The sequence below is a fragment of the Desmodus rotundus genome, chromosome 10 (assembly GCF_022682495.2).
Source record: "Desmodus rotundus isolate HL8 chromosome 10, HLdesRot8A.1, whole genome shotgun sequence".
In the NCBI taxonomy this organism is placed as follows: Eukaryota; Metazoa; Chordata; class Mammalia; order Chiroptera; family Phyllostomidae; genus Desmodus; species Desmodus rotundus.
This window is the reverse complement of record NC_071396.1, coordinates 104,654,454-104,675,510: the sequence shown is the minus strand read 5'-3', so window position 1 is coordinate 104,675,510 and position 21,057 is coordinate 104,654,454. Positions and strand designations below refer to the sequence as shown.

Sequence of the window (21,057 nt, the reverse complement as noted above, 5' to 3'; positions counted from 1 at the left end):
TATTTAGCTAGGATATTACTATGGCCAGTTTACTGAAGGATAGTTTAGTCGTATTTACATACCAATAAAAGGCTTATACTGATAACAGAATATATGAAACTTCAGAAAATGTTTTTAAAACCAAAATATTAATCCTTCAACCACAAGACCTTTTTTAAAAATATAAATTTAAAGATGAAGTGAAATAAAAGTTTTGTCCTTTTATGCCCTGGCATTAATTTCAAAGCAAGCCAAGTTATACTTCATTGTGGGGAACTGTTCCAAGTGTGTGAAGTGTGGCCCAGCCCCTACTCGGAAAAGCCAGTGGGGAGCGAGGTTGGCGGGCAGGACCCACGTCCATGGATAGGTTCTCCCGTGGGAAATCAGGTCTGCATTGTACATAGGCTGCTATGAGACTTGCTCTTGCTAAAACTTTCTCACCGGGAATTGAGGCAACAAATGTTTACTGAGTATCTTTAACTTCCTAAAGTCTGTGCTAAACCACCCAAGTATGGAGTGTGAGCAGTTTCCCCCTTGAGCTATAACGTCCTTGTCTTTGAAGTAATTAGCAGTATTCTGCCCTTTGTTGTCCTTAAAAGGCAATCACCTGTGGTGGGCCTGTGCATGGTAAATGAGGACCATCCTCAATGTAATATGCCCAGAAAAGCAATAAAAGCCTGTCCAGGTGGGGGTTGGCTCGCTCTCTCGGGCTCTCTCTAGCCCTCTCGCCCTCTCTCACTTAGAGAGTGGCCATGCCATCCCTTTTTCTCAACAGGATTTTTGTAGTCCATGTGTATTTGTATATTGCAGCCACAACACCGGATCCTGTGGGCTGGGATCCACGTCACTTCATCATTTACCAATTTAATTTTGAGGAATTACAACTTTGATATACTATAAATGGCAAATTTTCAGATAAAATAGAATAAGGTACAAATAATTCAACAAACAAAAATAAGTGATCAATTCTTTATGAAATTATACGTATATAAATATTTTTAAATATAAAAACCTTAAAATCAGCCAGAAAAGTAAACATCATACCACAAATATGTATGTTTGTATATGTGTATGTATTGTGTACATGATTTTATATATATTTATATATATAATGTATCTGATTACTGACGATGCATGTTTATAAACACGTCATGCAGTACAATCAGGTTTTAGTGGTAGAGTTTTTATGACAAAAAAAATGGAAAAATTAAAATATAAAAAAGCTTATATTGCATCTCATAACAATTAGGTTTCTGTCATTTTAAAGATTATATTAAGGAAACATAGTAAAAGGAACACAAACATTAATGCATTGCATGGATTATGTTATAAGCTGAAAAATAAAAAGAAGCTCAAACATCATCCTGCCAGGCAGAACTGCAAAACGATCTGAAATTGGACACTGATCCTTCAAGAGACAGAAAATATTCCATACTTATTAATATCTCACAACTATATTTAAATAATAGGGAAAATATAACCATCAGTAAGAAAAGTCATTTTTATCTTTTTTTAATGAAAAATATTTATAGGAATAAAAATTTTTAGAGCTCTACAAATAACTTTTCTTGAGGATCAGTACAAATTTCTTGTGCTAAACAGATAAGGATAAGCTTTATATTGGTTTTGCCAATGCACTGTGTACCTATCTATCATACTGTAGGTCCCGTGAATTGTGATTGAAAACAGCGGTTTGCTATTATTTATATTAAGAATGTAACAGAAGAAACTTACATGGCACATTCTAAAATATTCCTAACCCACTTTTCATAAAAAAATTTTGTAAACTGGAAATTGATCTTATAAACTTAGTAATTCAAATAAATACTTGAATTTGTTTCCAAATAAATCATCCACTGTCATTTAACTGTTACAAGTAACTTTTCATGAATCTTTTATTAGCTAAATATAACTGTAAAGATAACATTCTACAGTACTTAGGCTCATAACATACGCTACATGTACTAAAATATATTTGCTCCTGTATTTTGGATATTCAAAGCATTTGTCAATAACAGGCTAGCTATTAAGAAAAATAAAACAGGTACTTTCAAAAGTTATTGTTGTCAATATTTATAACTATCCTATCATCATAAGACAAGTGTGGCTATTGCCAAACAAATATAATAAAGCTAACATTTATAATAGTTACTATAAAAGTACACTTAGAGTTACATTTTTAGTCCCTGTTAATTTTCAAAACAGTGTCTATTTCTGTAGACATATCAAGCGTATCTTATCAAGAGCAGAGATAAAATAAGTCAGTTAACTGGTAATGTGAAAACGGACAGTGTTCACGGCACATAAATGGACCTACAGTAATAGTTAGTGTTGCAGAAGCTAATGATGCTTCAAGCAAAATTGAAACAACATGAATACCATGCAGTTTTACAGAACTCACCTGACAGAGGTGTAAAACCATTCTCTAGGAGCAGAGATGCATGCACAAAAGTAAGAATATGATTGCAAGTAATAGACTTCAACAAAATAAAAACATAACACTAAACTTTAAAATGACAAAGAATGGACAACATGATGGGATTACGGTGACGACACACTCTACACGTCTCACCTCTCTCTTCGCTAACAGCACGTTCGGCACGATGTGTGGCAGGCAGCGGCCCAGCATCAGCATGACACTTTTCTCGCTGTCTGCAATCCGAGACACCTGGGAAACCAAAGCATAAATGGTGACGGTGCAGAACTTCTGTGCATGGTGGTACTTAAAGTTCATGCTTTAAACACTATCACCTCTGCACCAAACACACACCCACAATCACAACTTAGGATGATGATGATGGTAACAACAACAGCGTTACCAAACAAAATAAACATTTCTCTAGGCCAAAAATGGAGTAAAAACCAGTAAGGAGCAAGGAGTTAGACAGGGAGGCCTACTATGCTTCAGTTCTGGGAAAAGTCTAAGGATGACTCGGGACTCGGGTAGCTTCAGTAGTCTTTCTTTTGTTCTTGAGAAGATGCCCACAAAGCTACAATCTTTGCCTAAGGAGAGAGTTTGTATAATGAAGCTGCGTGCAAGGGGAGGCCCAAGGAGGCTGACCTAGTCTTACAATGAGGATTGGGAGAATTGTATCCATACGACCCTCTAGCTTTTTCATGTATATTCTCAATGGCACTGTGGGACAGCAGCCAGCAAGTGGAATCAACCAGAAAACAGCTAGAAAGGGAAGGGTAAGTATAAAGATAGGAGCAGAAAATAATATAAAATACCCCTTCAAAAAGAGTGCAAGAACAATTACAAAGCACTTGAGGAAAGTTAATCTGAGGGCTAACAAATTCAGTGAAGACAACCATTCCTAACAAAATAAAAATAATGGAGTAATCTAAAAGTAACTGAAATATAGAGAACATGTACACTTACATTGGTTTTCTGAATTATACCACCAAGAGGCATATAACCATATGTTAGCAGACATAACAAATAAAAAAGACTGTAAAAAGTCACTTGAATACTAAACAAAGCTTTAATCCAAAGAACAGAAATAACCAACTACCTTCCTTAAACGTTAAATATTTTAGAAACTACTTCTTAGAGCATTATTTTAAATAACAGACTTGGATTTAAAATAGTGTTATCATAGCTGGTTGTGGATGACATGCTAAAAAAATACCTGAACAGTTTAAGAAAGTTGCAAGAGTATCTGGCATCATTTACCTCTGATCCTAAACGACTGTCTGCTGACATTCGACAGAAAGAGAGCAGTGCTTGGTGGAAGGCAGGAGACAACTTCCTACAAGAAAATGACCACACCAAAGAGTTACCACTGGTACTCAAGGAGAAAGTAAGTTACATGCTATAATGCCCATTCCTGCACTGATACTACCCCGCGAATGTTAACTGGGTTTCTCAGCCGCCGATAACTTGAAGGACACCTCACTGCAGAATTATCCAGGGGGGAAATATCAGCAATAACTGCTGATCTTAAAATAGCTTGATGGTATGTGAATGAACAGGTAGTAAATGCTAGTGGGTCAAACATGAAGTAGTATTACAGGTCGACGACTGTAGATAGAAAGTACCTGCAAAGTCTGAAATGAGAACTATGTTCTCTCCAGTTCTTTACGGTCCCAGAAAGGTAAACAATGGATACAAAGGTGGAGCTGGTAAGTGGCTGAGAGAATTAGAGTTTTGCAGATCTATATAATGGTAACAATAAACCTTAATGTTAGAGATCCACACAAATGTAGTAAAATTTAAGGTAAGTGAAGGAGAAGCTCATTTAACATTCATGGTCTACTTTGATGTATTTTTTGTAATTAAAAACATTAACCTATTTATGTTTCTAAAACAACACTGGTCTCTCTATGTAGTAGTATTTGTGAAATTATAACTATGGTTTATACTCTCCGTGCTCACCAAAAATTACACAAAGTGGCAGTCAGTAATTTCTATGATTAGAGTTAGAGCAGTGTGCCCAAGCTTGAGCGTATTTGCTCATTTAAGTCCATTCTCGTATTTTTGCAGCAAAGGGGACCACCGTAATCCACACAACTGCCCAAGCCAGAAACTCCAAATCAGCCTTTATACTTTCTTTAACCCCAAATTAGATCAGTCTTTACCGTGTAACTACTTTGCAAATCTATCCACTTCCTACCAACCCAGGACAGGCCTTGATCACTTTTCACTTGGACTCTTCCAGCAGATGCTCTCTCAGACTCCTTCCCTGCTGTCTGGCTCCCTTCCAGTTGCCTCTCCGAGACACCGTGATGTTCTTCCAACCCTCTAAGATGAGTAAGTGTGTCTTCTAGGACTTAGCCTTTGCTTAATTCTCCACTTCGTCTCCTGTCATTCTTCTCACTTGCATTCTTTCTTAACGCTTAGTAAATTCTTCCTAGTTCCCCCTATACACCATCTTCTCATATATGCCGTTCTCCCCTGGTGGGAATATTCTTCCTCTCACCTCTTTGCCTGGTCAGCTTGTACTACTCACCAGGTCTTAGGATGGGTAACAGTTCCTCCCTGAAACCTTTCCTGCTGATGACTCGCTTAGGTGCACTGACTGTGTGTTCCCAAAGAAGGTGAACTTCTCTTACATGACCACTTTTCATACTTTAGTATAATTGTCTGACTGCCGGTCTCTCATACAGCAAGGTTTACGACTGATGGGTTTCCATATACTTTGCTTACCATTCTATTCCTTGTTAACACTGTCTGGCACATAGTTAACAACTAAAACAATTACTTGAACAAATTTAACAGTCATCTTTCTCTAGAAAGTGGCTTTTGAGTATCAAACGATATACATAGAAGTACTCCTAAGACTAAAGAGCTACTGTACTACAAATGCCATTATTGTTGAGTATCAGAACACAGATTTTTTATCACTGTGTCTTACCCATGTTAAAATAAATGTTCTATTTCAACTATGTAAGCGGTGTAATACCTAAAGAAAAAATACACTTTAGAGGTACAAAAAAAGTTGCGGTTCATGGATGGAGAGTTTTGCTTAAAAACAAAGCAACCAAACACTTTTCACTAACAATGAGTACCTATAAATTGTGCTTTCCTATTATACCCCAACACCCCAGTCATCGTCCCTCTATTTAATTGGAGGAAGCATGGCTTTGTGGCCCACAAGGCAGTATATATAGGATATTTGTGAGGATTAAATAAGTTAGTATAAAGCCCTGGCTGGTGTGGCTCAGTGGATTGAGCGCTGGCCTGCAAACCAAAGGGTTGCAGGTTTGATTCCCAGTTGGGGCACATGCCTGGATTGCAGGCCAGGTCCCCAGTAGGGGGGTTGTAAGAAGCAACCACACATTGATGTTTCTTTCTCTCTTTCTCCCTCCCCTCCCCGCTGTCTAAAAAAATTAATAAATGAAATCTTTAATGAATAAATATGTTAGTATACATAAAACACTTAGAACTGTGCCTAACAGATTAAAAAAGGTTCATTAAATAGTCCTTTCTTAAAATTATTTTTTATATTATAATCTAAACATTTTTTAAATTACATTTTGTCTCCTTCATTAGAAAACATGGTCATGAAGGGTTGGGACCAGGCTTTTGCCATCTGAGTTCAATCACTGAGAGCTATTAAAAATTAAATAAATGAATTAAAAGACTATTGATGATACACTATTAGTAATGGAAGAAGCACAGGAAAAAGGACTAGGAGGAAAAACTACTCCCTCTTTATCGCAGGCAACGATATACTACCACAGCCTCTTCTGAGTCTAACAATTGAGGAATAGAGAAAAGGTAAAAAGCATGGGGTAAGAGTGTCTGTAGTAGTAGTAACATACATATTATTTAGGGGTTTAAGTACTTAGCTAAGATAGGACCTATCTCATTTACGGTTTATGACTCTTTAATGTAACTTAACTTAGTAATTAGATTGTGATATCCCTTTTTGTGACATGTACTTTGCTATGTGTTAATACCAATGTAAAAATTGATGCATCTGATCTGCAAAAGCAGTTCGAAGAAGAACTGAAGCTCTTCCACTCTGACAATGTACTAAGCAGCTGAAAGATACATTTCAGACCACAGGGGCACACTCACCTATTGGGTTTATCAAAATGGACTGTGTTGTTACTTGCTGGAGAAGATGGTATTCCTTCTCTTTCTCTCCTGGGTAAAGAGTTTGGGAAAGTCTCTTTAGGAACGGTGGAATCAACTTCACTGAGTTTTGAAAGATGGATGTCCTTGTTTTTTCCCTCGTCTGAACTATTTATAACTGGTTTCTGCTCACTGTCCTCAGAGTCTTTGTGAAGAGACTGATCCAAAGAAGGTTGAACAGAGTCAGGAATTACTGGGATAGCAAAGTGTTCATTTTTGAGAAAGTCCATTTCACTGTAGAAAGGAAGAAAAATTATCAGACAACTGTACTTTTAAAAACTTAGACAACAGCATAAACCTCATAATGGGTTTAATTCCTTAAAAGTATAACATAGTAGAAAATGGTTTGGCACTGATTAATCTTTTCTCTAGTATATATATACTGACGCTTCATGTACCTAAAAGCTACAAACTTTTACCAAAGATGCATAAAAATAGCCTTAGAAACTGCTCTGGAGTAACACTTAACTTTGATTCTTCAGTTGCAAAACATGGATAATTCCATCTAACCCACAGGATTGTTGTAAGAAACGAAATAATAAATGAGAAATGTGTGTAACACTAATGTAAAGGAGTTATTTTATTGATATTGACAGAACTCAGGAGAATTAGAAAATATCTTATTCCTTGGTTCTAAGACATAATTGATTATTAGGTTACTACATTGGTTTAATAACTTTTTTTAGGGGGGTGTCAGGACATATTAATATGTAAAGCGATTATAAGACTTTCCATTCAGAAGTATTACAATGTTAAAAATTATGTCTGATAACTGAAATGTTATTTTTTACATTTATAATTTCATATGATAAAAATAAGTTTTTAGAAATGATAATGAAGTACTAACCTTTCGAGTCTTCTGATTTGTTCCATCAAAGACCATTTCTCACTACTTAATAAACTAATTTTATCTTCTAATTTCTGTACTAGCAAAGAGTTCTAAAATAAAAATGGGAGAAAAAAAAGAAACTCAAGATCTCATAGTTTGCTTTTATGTATCTTAAATACTTTCTGTGGACTTGACTAGTTGGTTAACATCGCTCACCTCTACAGTATGAGGAGTTTCAGGGGTTAAAGGAAGGTCGCCTGTGACTGGTGTGAGGGCCTCTAGTTCGTCCTCTTCTACTCCACTGGCCACATCCACAAGGTCCTTTCCAGTCACTTGATGGTTTCCAAAATCTCGGTAGAGTTGCAATAAATCTGGAGGTTTTGGAATGTTTAATCCTACATCATCCCATAGTTCAAAATCCTAAATAATAATAATAATAATAATAATAATAATTTTTTTAACTCTCTGAGGCAATTTCATCCTGCAATTTTGAGGTTTATTTTACTCTTCATTGCTAATGTCTTAAAAACTGAAGATAATCATAATTTTGTTATATGTTACAAAGAGCTTTATAAAGTTCCAGAGTAATCAATCACATGCAAATACAGTGTCCTATCATTCTCTTGTCCATTAATACACTGGAATTTAGTATTAACTTGGTATCTTATAACTTAAGTTATAATTTACATTCATCTGAAAGTGACAAATGTGACACTCTCAATCCTTTGAGGGCTTATGAATAGTGGGAATAGCTATTACAGTGGGCTGAATTGAGACAGCTATAAGACAGGTATTAAAATGGGAGCTTTGGAGAAAATCAGACCCAAGTGTAAAATCCCTATCTGTCTCCGTTTATTATTATTGTTATAAATTAATTTCAAACTTAAACAAGTTGTCTGTAAGATGCATATAATGCTTATCTAAGGCTCTAACACAAACCTTGGCTTACACCAACTACTAAACAAATTTAATCTTTTAAAAAATTTATGAAATGACTATTACACTATTATTCAAATGACCATTTATCCATCTGTGCTCATTATTTATTAGATATCCACCCTTCCCTTGGACCCAGGGAAAAAACACTGTCACTACGCAGGGAATTTGACAGTTAAGGCGAGGCACACAAAGACAGAAGTGGAGTCTAAGAACCACACACATTGCGACTGAAGGACTGTCTGGAATTCGGAGAGAGGAGTACGTGTTGTCTGGAGGTCAGGGTGAGGAAAGGTTTCTGGAAGCTAGTGACTTGTATACTTCCTGGGAGAAGGAGGAGGTGTTTATGAGGCAGATGGCAGCAAAAGCATAGGGGAACTAATTACTGCAAGAGCAAGGGGAGGAATGAGCAAAAACACAAAGCTCTGAAGGAACCAAAAATGTTCAGGGAGATGCAAGCCCTTCTGCTTATACGTGATTATAATGAATAGGCAAAGGGAATGTGAAGAGGAAGGAACAAAAGCTAAAAAGAAAGCGGAGGGTACTTACAATTTTAGAATTGATAAGGAAGAAAAAGCAGGAGAGGTGACATGTGAAAAACTGGGAGAGATTACGAAGGTGGATAACGAGGTGTAAACACAGATGCTGGGGGAGCAAGAGACAAAGTGCAGAGGTGGCAGTGGGGTGGCAATTCCCTGCAGTGGGGGACGGAGCTGTGTGGCCAGGAGCCAGGAAGCATCTGGAATTAAGATGGTGAAATGTGCCATCATCTACTTCGGAAATAGAGGAAACAGGGTCCTCAGTGAATAGGCAAGTTTGATTTGGGGCAAAAGAGACACACTGGAGAGAAGCTGAAGATATACTAAGTTTACTTATGATTAAATAAAAGTTTCAAAAAGCATAAGAGAAAGACAGGATGGGAGGTAAATCAGTCATGAAAGAAAGAACTGGCAGGAGGGAAGCAAGAGCAGTATGACAATGATTCCACACAGATACAAGTACGAAAAAACCACCAATGAATATTTACTGAGTGTGTCATATATGCAGGCACAGAGATGAACAGGAGACTTCTTTAGCCCTGGCCGGGTAGCCCAGTTGGTTAGATCGTTATCCTGATACTCGAAGGCTATGGGTTGACCCCAGCAGGGCACATACAAGGATCAACCAGTGAATGCGTCGATGACTGGAACAACAAACTGATGTTTCTCTCTCTCTCAAATCAATAAATACAAATTTTAAAAAGAAAAACAGATTATTTTGGCCTCAAGGAGCTTATAGCCTAGCCAGGGAAACATGAGATAATTCCGGGTAACAATGAGCAGCACTAAGAGGATAAAATGGGAGCATGTGACAGGAAATGAAACAGGGTAAAAAGTCCTAAAATCTGGCCAGGGTCTGAACATGACAGGAGCGAGGGCTTTAGACAGCACTGGCTTCAGGCTAGTTGAAATTAGCACTAAATGTTTCTTAATGGTTAAAGAACAGGTTATTGACAAACACATCCATTGCCTTTCTTATAAAACAGCAGTACTGAGGTATAATTAACATACATAAACTGCACAAGTTAAATAAACCCACAAGCTAATTTAAAACATTCAGTTTGCTAAATTGTGACATGTGTGCACCCGGGAATAGATCACCACAATCAAGAAAATGAACTTGTCTACTCCCAAAGTTTTCTTGGACCCCTTTGCAACCCTTCCCTCTTATTCCTCACACCTGCCTTGTTCCTAGGCAAATACTGTTCTGTTTTCTTTACATTTCTTAGAATTTTATAATTCTAAAATGCAATCACACAGTAAGCACCCTGCTGTTCTCTTTCATTTAGATTAATGATTTTCAGATTGATCCATGTTGTATCAATCAGGAGTTCACTCCTTTTCATTGCTGAGTAGTATTCCACTGTAAGGATGTGAGATTTTTTTTTATCCAATCACATGCTCTCCGACATTTGGGTTGTTTCCCAGACTCGTGCAATTATAAATAAAGCTGCTACTAATATTGTATAGCCTTTGTATAAACATATGCTTTCATTTCTCTTGGACTATAATATTTAGGAATGATCAGTTCATACAGGTGGTAAAAGTTTTAACTTTTTAAAGAAATTGCCAGTGTGTTCCAAAGTGACTACCATTTTGCATTCCCACTTGCAATGAGATTTCCAGTTGCTTAACATCCTTGCCAAGGCTTGATACAGTCTTAGTCAGGCATGCTGATTAGTGTGTTGTGGTATCTCATTGTGATGTAATTTACATTTCCCTAATAATTAAAGATTGTATGTGCCATCCTTATATGTTCTTTGTGGGAGCATCTGTTTAAATCTGTTGTCCATTCTTCAGAAATTGGGTTGTTTTCTTATTGAGTTTATAGAGTTCCTTATACATTCTAGATATGTCCTTTATCAGATAAGTTACTTGCAAATATTTCACCCAATCTATGGCTCATCTTTTCATTTGTTTCAGAGTGGCTTTCAAAAAGCAGAAATTATTAATTTTGATGAGAGCAAATTTGTTGAAAAACACCATGGTTTGGGTGTTTCATCTAAGGAAGGTCTACCTTCCAAGGATGCAATAAATTTTTCCTGTTTTCTTCTAGAAGTCTTACAGCTTTAGAATTTACATTTAAATCTATGATCCGTTTGAATTAATTTTTGTATTGGTGTAAGGTATGGCTTGAAGTTCATTTTTGGTGGACATATAAGTATCAAAGTGTTTCAGCATCAATTGTTAAAAAAGACCATGCTTTCTGCATTGAATTTACTTTGCATTTTGTCAGAAATCAAAAGATCATCTAATGTAAGTCACTCTCTTCACTACTGTGTTCCAGTGATCTATTTGTCTACCTTTATGCCAATGAGACTGTCTTGACTACAGCATCTTGAAATCAGGTAAATCTTCTTCAGTACTTTCCATGTTGCTGGATTCGGTATGGTAAAATGTTACGTAGAATTGTTGTAAAATGTTATGTGGCAATGTTATTATGTAGAATAACTGAGGAAGTAACTGAATTACTATCTCCCTTTGAGAATGTCTATTTTTGTTAAACTATCCATAGGATACTTCATACTAAATCAGGAATATACCTGATTTAAAATGATGACCTCCTGATTTCTAAATAACAAACTCTTTGGTATTTACTTTCCTAATCTATTAGCACTGAGAAGTCAAAATATTATGGAGTTGAGAGAGAAAACTAAAACAAGTCATCATTTCTTTGCTTATGAGATCTTATGAGAAGTAACTGCGGGACATTTACACAGTAGAATACTACGCAACAGAAAGAAGGAACTCCTACCTGTTGCAACAGCATGGGTGGAACTGGAGAGCATTATGCTAAGTGAAATAAGCCAGTTGGTGAAAGACGAAAGACAAATACCATGTGACCTCATTTATAACTGGAATCTAATGAACAAAATAAACCAACAAGCAAAACAGAACTGGAGACATAGAAACATGGAACAGAATGACAGTGACCAGAGGGGAGGCAGGAGGAGGATAATGGTGGAAAGAAGGGGAAGGGACTAGTCAAAGAACATGTATGAATGACCTGTGGACATGGACAACAGTGTGGGGATTGACTGTGGGAGCAGGGGTGGGGAGGGTGGTGAGCTGGGTGGAGGAGGGCAAAGGGGGAAAAATTGGGACAATGGTAATAGAATAACAATTAAAAAAACGATTTTATCAGAAAAATAATGAGGTTCTAAAATTGGCTCATATTAAAACAGATACTACTTATATTCACATTCTTACTCAAGATATTCTCACATCTTCTATTATCTATTTATCATCTTAATTATTATGGTGCTTTTAAAGAGGTTTTTATAAATATACACTAAGTATATTTAAAGGGAAAAAGCCCAGCACATTCTATAAATACATGAAAATGTGAGCAGATTATATAGTTAACTAGGTAGTTGTAAAAGGCTACCTAGACGAGAAGGAGAAGGCTACCTAAGGAGAAGTCTATGGAAAAAGAAGAAATCTATAAGTTAATAGAATACCAAACTGGGTAGGCAAGGATATATTGTGTTTGGTAAATAGCCTTACAGAAGTTTAGTATAACTTTAAAAAGTTAAAGAAACAAAATAAAAGAGAAATTAAGTACATTTTAAGTTAAGAAGGAAATCACTCTTAAAAACGTAACTGTACCTGATCATCATTTTCATCTGAAAAGGTTATTGATGTAAGCTTGTAGTTATTCTTCAGTAAAAACTCATTGACTAAGAAGTTTAGAGCTCTCTTTTCAAGAGGTTTGATTGGCTCCTGGAGGCAAAACAAGATAAAACACCGTTAACTTTTCCTCCTTCAATACATATGCTACCACTTTATGTGGAAGATACTTTTGTATCTGTCATTCACCTACCTGAATTTCAGGACTTGATTTGTAATTTTTTCGTTCCTGTAAAGGAACTTCATGTTCTGGTGGAAGAAAATATAAATAACATTTTACTACTTTACATTTGAAAATATCTCAGCTACTTCTACATTGTCAAAGAAGGAAAAGTCTCAAAAAAAATTTTAGGTATACCACCTGCAGCCTTTGTCAGGTTGGCTCGGAGGGCCTGAATGGTCTCCTTGGCTTTCCGTAGTTCAAACTCCAGGACTGGACAGGGATTTGGAATAAACACACACAGGCATCCAACCAAGAAAAGGGAAACAAAAATAAAAAAATAAAAAGCAAGGATGGGTATGAAAAAAAAATACAATTTGTATTGAAAACAGAAAGCATGCAATCTTTATGAAACTTGTGAACGCATGCAGCAGAGTTGGTTTGCAAGCAAACTGGTGAATGTTTTCCATAGTTTTAGAATTCAGGGGATTACTGAAAAAATGTTCTAGCTGTCTGACAAGGAATAGCTCTATTTAAAAAGAAAATCTATGGCATACTCTCATCTAGGTAAACGAAAATGTTAGTAATCTGGGTGCTTCTGTTACACTCTAGGAAAGGAAATGCAATGAAGTATTCTCAGGTAATATAATTTTAGGGGAAAAGACAAATACTAGATGAAGTTCAAGCAAATATACTTAAAGAAAATCTTAGGATTAAAAAGTAAAATGTATTTTAAAATCCATTATTTAAAATAGTGTTATAAATCAATATACAAAAATACTAGAGAATATATCCCATCATTAAATTGTTGAAGGAATTTAGTTTAAACATTTAACAAATGTTGGGAGGCCTATAAATTTTTTGACACAAAAGCATATGATATTTATAAACAAGCATAGAAATGTTAACTATATATCTTTTTTTAAAAGTTGCTAAGGGTTTATTTTAGGTTTCATTTTAAGCCAAAGGGTAGAAATAGTTTATCTTTTAATTTCTAATTAAGATAATTCTAAAGCAAAAGATTGAGTACAATTCTAAAAGTGTAGTTATCTACAGATACTAAAATTATTTAGAACTTCAAATTTTCTGATAACTCTTCAAATAGGTATTTTTTATGTTGAGGTACTAATGAAACGCAAAAATTTCTCCTTTTTGTGGAGTCTGATTATAAGATAAACATTAATACTGAGGAAACATTTAAATAAGCTTTTAAAAGTGTTCCATCATGAGCAAGACTTAGCTGTATGTATCTTAACCGGGGATTTTATTTAAAATATATGAACACTGCTCTAAGATATAAATAAAGCCATTGCAGTAAAGTAAACCTCTAGGAAAATTAAGTCATCCCTGTCACAACTAAATATTTTTTAAATTACAGTATTTAAATAGTTCTAAATGAAAACTAGAAAATTAAAAAATTTAAATATGCCCTTTTTTCTGATTGACTAATAAACAGAAAAAAAATGGCAAATGAGACGCTATGAGAGACAACAAAGCCATAAAAATATATGGAAAAATTAGGATTCACTCAGTTTGCGTATTTTCATTGAAAACTTAAGCTATAGCTGAATGGCATGTAGTAGGCGAAGGCCAATTACTCTGATGCACAGGGTCTCACTGCAACCACGTGGAAGCACAACTAGAAGTCAGATGGCGTGGATGTACTATTTCTTTTTTGGTAGTCAGCAATGCTGATCTGCAAGCATTTCTGTGCAACGAAGTTAAAATATTTTCCCTAAAACTTACACACTTCTGGAAACTCTTAGGAGTTTGTGTTAAAAGTTAAACAGTATATATTTAGAATGGAAGATAAGTACAGAATAGTTTACTTTTTTTTTTTTTTAATTTTCAAACACAAGACAATTGATTTTGATTTTAAAATACTTAACTACGCCTTAAGTAAAATGAGTATACATATTATGCTTTCAGTATCGCAATTTACTAATACGTATTATAGAACAATTGCAGATCAGAAATGCCCTGCACCAGAGACAGAAATATGAGGGAAAAAAAAAGGGAAAAAATGGTTAAAACACAAACTATGAAAAAACTGAAATTCAACTGGTGCAAGTTTAGGTGACCAAGAGCAAAACACTGAATGATTAAGGCACAGAAAGCCAGAAAAACCCATGTCAGACGGCAAGAATTTCGATTTTTATGCACATCTACATATATACTGCCAAATGTCATTAAAAGTTACCAATGCTTTGAAAAAGATAGTGCTTATCAAAATGAATTCACTCTGCTGCATGTTTCTTAATATGCAATATAGACTTTAAAAGACAGCGGCATATCTTTGAAGCTATAGCGTATCTCTATAAAGGCACAGTATGATCAGTTAACTGCAGTTACGTGAGACAGTTTCACAAGAAAGGCCTGAAGAGCTATATTTACACATATATGAATTTTTCTCTTTTTTATTAAAATATATTGGCTTATAGCTCAAAATTAACTATCATGTAAAAAGATACACTGTACCAAACAACCTTCAAGAATTTTTAAGATGTTATAGTTCTTTATAAAAATGCCTGAGGATGTTTTTAAGGAACACTGTAGGAACCAACGACCCATCTTCTCACTCCACTATCACAGCCCTCTGGAAGCCCAGCACTGCTGAACGCAATTTTACTGGAACTAAAGCAATGACTGCAAAGATGTAGGTGTATTCTAGTAATGCATACTACAATCTTAACAAAGTATTAATGAGTATTAATTAAGTCAGTATAAGCAACTCCAGATCAGCTGAACAGTTATTTCCCAACCAGGGTGGACGGCACTGGTGTAATATCAGGGGTGCCTGAGGGCTAACAGACCATGCTCTCCTGACCTGGGAGAGGTACCACTGACCCTGGAAACACCAAAGGTGAAATGTTACATTGCAAAGCAGAAAAGAGTATCAATCCCTTGATGCCCTAATTTAATATACCACTAATAGTACCTTGAAATATTTGCTAGCCTTTGTTCATTTTGGCACAAAACTCAAAAGATTATTTTGGAAGACCTTTTTTGTAACCCTGATCAGTTATGCATTTTTCATTCCCCTCCCTGTTCACTGGGAAGAGTTCAAACCAACAGGGCGGAGTCACAAACCCTGCCATCTCATGGAAGACACAAAATTATCTTCTTTCAGGCACTGGATTTTGTTTTTCTTCTGAATATCAAGTAATTTAACTTCATATTAAAATACCACCTACCCAGCTTTAATACTTATTTTATTATCCCACAAATACTTCTAGAAAAAGGAAAAATCTTTTAAGACAATCAGGATAAAAATCTATTCCTAAAATAATATTAAAATCCCCAAACAGTACCATCAGCACCCCTCCTGGGTTTAGAGAAGTAAGACAGGCGTGGCTTGGTAGATAGTGAGAAATAAATGAATGGAAGCAAGATGCAATCTCCACAGTCTGCAGACACTTACTTTTCTACAGTCATAACGGGGAAAAAATAATCATTGTCAAAATTTACAAGAAAAAAAAAATTCTTTCCATTACCATTCCCCCTTCCCAGGTTTTCTTATAGAGATCCCTCTATCACTCATCTTAAAGCTGGTGGTTCTCAGGGTGATATCCTAGGCCCTTTCCTACTCTACATGCTCCACTGGGATGATATCCATGCTTATGGTTTTCTCTATCACAATCTCTGAGGACTCAGAAATCTTTACACCATTTCCCCAAGATAAAGACCTACCTAATCACCACATGCACATGCCCACTTGAATGCCTCCTGAGTTCCGAATTCGATCCCATCGAAATGAATTTCACCATCTTCCTGTCAAATCTGCTCTCCCTCCTTCCCCTTCAGTCGCTCTCATTAATGGTACCACTATCCACCCAGCTGATCCAACAGGAAACCTGGAGTGTACTCGTCACTTATCCCTTGTGCTTCCTCCAACATTAATTAAATGTCCAGGTCATAATGATTCCAACTCCAAGTAACCCTCTACATAACCATTCATCTCGGTTGTCTCTGCATTCTATCCTAGTCCAGACCTTTATGACTTACCATATAAATTACAACCTACAACCATATTAAAGGCATGTTGCCTTTAAAATAAGATGTTTTTTATTTTATTTTAAATCATACAAAGTCATAAGTAAGATTTAAGTAAGGTTCAAAATAAGAAAAACAAAAGTACCACACCAGGGGAGAAATATATAATAGAAAGACAAGTAGGCTCATTTAACCCTGGTCAAGCTGGATACATAGGCTGGATACATAGCTATTGCTAAGCAAGGAGAGGGCTACGGATGCTGTTTCTTACCCAGGGCACTGGGCAGGTTATCCCCACAGGCAAGAATCCAAATGCTATTTTAGGTTGTCTGCCAGACTGTTTAAGCTTCATAAAGCCTCCATTTGTCTACTTTGTTGACTGTTGTCCCCAGAACAGGGAAACTGAATACAGAGTAAGCACTCAAATATTTGTTGAATGAATGAGCATAATAATACTTGATGCCATATATAATAAATCTGAAACATTACTGATCTTACAGCATTGAGTAGCTTTCCCACAAATTAGACAGCAGTTTTTGCAGTTCTCTAGACCCCAACATAAAAAGTTAAGGTGTGCACTAGAGAACACAATGACAGGTAGAGATATGAGAACAAATAGAGCCCGAGATTCGATGTTAAGAAATGGATCATGTGAACCTTAGACAGATCTTCGTAACTGTTTCCAAAGTACTGAATTTTTCTTTGCATTGGAGACATAGACATTCCTTGAGGGTAAAAACTATCTATTGCCTATTTTTATATCCAGTGCATAACATGGTCCTAACACATTGTAGATGCTCAAAATGCCTAAAATAAATTAAAGAATGGCCATTCATACTATGAAGAAAACCTCCAAATTTAAGAGGTGCACAGAGCAGGTGCTCAATAAACAGTTGTTCACGTACAGATCTCTTCCTTTTTGAAAGAACACTATAGAGACGTGAAAAAAATCAGATTTTTAAATTTAGGAAAAAGACGGTAAGAATGATGCTGAGAACAAATGCATCTACTCTCTGATAAACAATAATAGAAGATTAAAGGTTGGAGCACACCCTACATTTGTGTGGTGGGCCAGTGAACTCAAGACTTGTGTCATCTATAACCTCCTTCTGCCCAAGACGGGTATAATACAGAGATTTTTGTTCTTTCTTTCTCAGTGAGGTGTACATGTGATCCAATGACAGAAGGCAGGATAATTAATTACCTTTTTGGGTTACTGGTCTTTTGATATAAGCTTTTAAGTTACTACCAGTGGTTAGCAAAGAGTCAGAAATGTTATGGAAATGGAAATTGTGATTAATTAAAACTGTTTTGTAAAGCTTTACCCACATATCACACATTTGATTCAACAACAAGCTACAGTACAAAAGCATTAGAAGTCTGAAAGCTATTCTCTGAGAACAACATGTTTATCTTCCCTCTTCCAGTGAAGATGAAAGATAGCATTTATTTCTATATTAGCATCATAGAGTAACCACACAGTCCTTTAAATCTCCAATGTTAGAGACCGAGTAGAATCCCTAGATTAAAAATAAAAGGTAAGCTCCCGAAGCAGCACACCAGAAAGCAGATGCCGTCCCCGACCTTCCTGCTGAGATCTGGCTTTTCATTACTTCACGGGCCCACCGACCATGGCAAACACCTGTGATCATTCCTGGATCGACCGCCACCGATGACAACCGTGGAACAACTGACTTCATCCATATACCCGAGCTCCACACCACCCCAAGGCCCCTATGGCCGCCATCCACAAGAACCCCTCCGGGAGCTCGACTTCCCTTTTCTGGTCAGCTCCCTTGTGCACGAGCTCTTTTCAATAAACTGCTTGAAAAAAATATAACTAACTAACTAAATAATAAAATGGTGAAAACTATAATGTATTTAAAACATTTCATTCTTGGTTTCTTGGTCATGACATTTTCTTTTAAATCAATAATGCTTCCCCTAATTAGAAATACTAAAGTACCTGAATAATGAGAATGATGAGTCTCTCAAATTTGACCAAATCTAAAATTTAGACTGTCAAATGCAAAAAAGAGAAGAAAATATTTAGATGGCCAATTTCTGGATAGAAGTTATTTTCTAACATGGGACCATTTGAACAAAAATACAATAAATAAAACTAGACACATCTGGTTATTCTTGATAAACTAAAATGCCATGTGTTGAATATTTATTATATAACAAAATATATAATATCTAATATTCATTATATAATTATATATAACATGCTACTTAAAAAATTAGTAGGATAAATCAGTCCTAAAGTCATTTAAATAATTTCCATTTGATTTGTGAATTTTTAGATATTACTGATGTGATTTGCTGTTTTGAAACACTTGTCAATTAATAATGCTCATGACAAATCATGGTTTGATATGGAGAGCCACATGAAACTCTTCACTGACATCCCCATTCAAATGGTGTTGCTATTGCTTATACTGCTGAATCTTCTCTTAGCTTCCGTTGAACTAGAACCAATTACATCATTTTGAACTCATAATACTCTGAGGTTTTTAGTAGTCAGTATCGTCATTCTCAAGCAATGACTAAAAGCCATATAATGCAATGTCTTTTACTCAGGTCAAACCTCACCCTTCATGCTAAGAGACAGCACGTGGCACAGCGAACAGTGGGCTCTGCTGCTGGGCTATCAGCATTTGAATCCTAGTTCTGCCACTGAAGCCTAAATGGTCCCTCTGAGTGCCTCAGTTTCCTGGGGAGGAGGATGATAATTGTCTTACACTCAGGCCAGTGTTTAGAATGCAGTAAGTGCTGTGTAAAATTAGCACTCGCTTTTATTCAAAGTGACCATGACAGGTAGGTTTTAACAAACTTGTCCCTGTAAATGGAAGAAAAATCCAACAGCGTTGGTCAAGAGAAGAATCCACATTGTGGGTGTTCCCTGACTCCACGGGCTCCATCCGTCCCGTGTGGCATCTCTCTTGTTCCAGGAGTGCCCACCATTGTAGTGGAGATCAAAATACTTAACTGGTATCTGTCTGCTGCCCCCATCTCTGTCTGAGCCTAATTAGACATACTAAAATACCTAAATAACGTCCTATGAAACCTACAATTCCTACAAGGCACTCAAGAAGGACTTCAGTGACAGATAGCCACAGTCTTGAGACATCTGACACTTAGAGAGTCAGCAAGGCTATTACTGTAATTCCAAGGGGAACCCCAGCAGAATACAACTGGCAGAATACCGATACAAATTGGTCTTCCGAAGCCTCTCCAGATCCAATGTTGATGCTTAGAAGGCAGAACCAGTGGGAGGGTGGGGAGGGGAGGAGACTAGAATGAGTAACCAAGCAACCAGAAAGAATGTTGTTGGTCTTCTTATTGGAGGTCCCTGCTGTACCAAGCATTAACCCTTTCTTTTCTGGATCACAGGAAAGTCAGAAGTTTCTGGAGAGATGCTGTAACAGGGAATACCTGGGGAACTCAAGACAAAGTTTTATTCAACAACCAGCATTAAAGTATTTCAATCAATTTTAATAGAGCTGCACTGGCTGTCACCTGAATATCAGTCCCAGTTTGGAGAAGCAAAGGAATGTGAAGGCCAAGGTCCAACCAACTTGGTACCAAACTCTGGCTAACTTGAAGCTGTTTTACTCCAGTTTTATAACTACATGGGTGCACACTGCTGGCTCTAAAAACCCAGGAAGTGGCAGGAGTGCATGACCAGACACGGCACTGCGGAAAGAGGGGGTTAGGGGCCGAGATGTTCCCTGCAGCCAATAAATCAGTAGTTTTGTACATAATTACACAATAACTACATAATTATATAATTTTATTAACATAACAAATTATAGAAGAGAAAGAATTCTTCAAGTCATCTGATTACTTCTGCAATGTCCAAATCTGTCTTTACAAACTTACTCACCTGCCACTCTCTCATCTGTTTCCCTGTTACCGTCATCTGAATATCTTGCAAAGTCTAAAGAATCGAGAGTACTGATGCTCCCAGCTCTGTCTGTAATAAAGAGAAAAATAAAACAATGAACAGGTTTATCTATCAAAATGAAGTACAGGAAGTCAATGTCTTACAATTATTTCCAGTTAAAAAAACTATGATTCTAATATGTAGGAATTCTATTAAAGCAATAAATTAAGGTAAATACTCATGCCAATGAAACCACTACAAAAAACTTCTTGTTTTCCTGACCAAATTTCTGGGTAACTTCTGAACAATGCACACACAGTGCATACTGCAACCAGCCCATCTAAACACAAAGGAGGGAGGGAGGGAGGGAAGGAGGGAAGGAGGGAAGGAGGGAAGGAAGAAGAAAAGAAAAAAAGAAAGAATGAAAAGGATGGAAGGAAGGAAGGAAATTTGGAGCTGCTGCCCAAAGGTTTGCAGATTGAGTCCAACAAGATAATTTCTTACTGAAAAAAATAAAGT

The 21,057-nt window shown here is 36.4% G+C and overlaps 1 protein-coding gene across 4 annotated transcripts in view; it reads right to left on the bottom strand.

Moving 5' to 3' along the window:
• The window catches only part of RELCH (RAB11 binding and LisH domain, coiled-coil and HEAT repeat containing), a 92,500-nt gene that overhangs the window by 54,759 nt on the left and 16,684 nt on the right, over window positions 1-21,057 (bottom strand). For all 4 annotated transcript variants that reach the window (XM_024580578.3, XM_024580577.3, XM_045187868.2 and 1 more), the window contains exons 2-10: window positions 20,539-20,628; window positions 12,858-12,929; window positions 12,690-12,745; window positions 12,476-12,589; window positions 7,608-7,811; window positions 7,410-7,501; window positions 6,506-6,796; window positions 3,656-3,731; window positions 2,552-2,647 (exon numbers count right to left, since the gene is read on the bottom strand). In XM_024580578.3, the coding sequence (XP_024436346.2) occupies window positions 2,552-2,647; window positions 3,656-3,731; window positions 6,506-6,796; window positions 7,410-7,501; window positions 7,608-7,811; window positions 12,476-12,589; window positions 12,690-12,745; window positions 12,858-12,929; window positions 20,539-20,628 (1,091 nt within the window). The remainder of the gene's footprint in view (window positions 1-2,551; window positions 2,648-3,655; window positions 3,732-6,505; window positions 6,797-7,409; window positions 7,502-7,607; window positions 7,812-12,475; window positions 12,590-12,689; window positions 12,746-12,857; window positions 12,930-20,538; window positions 20,629-21,057) is intronic.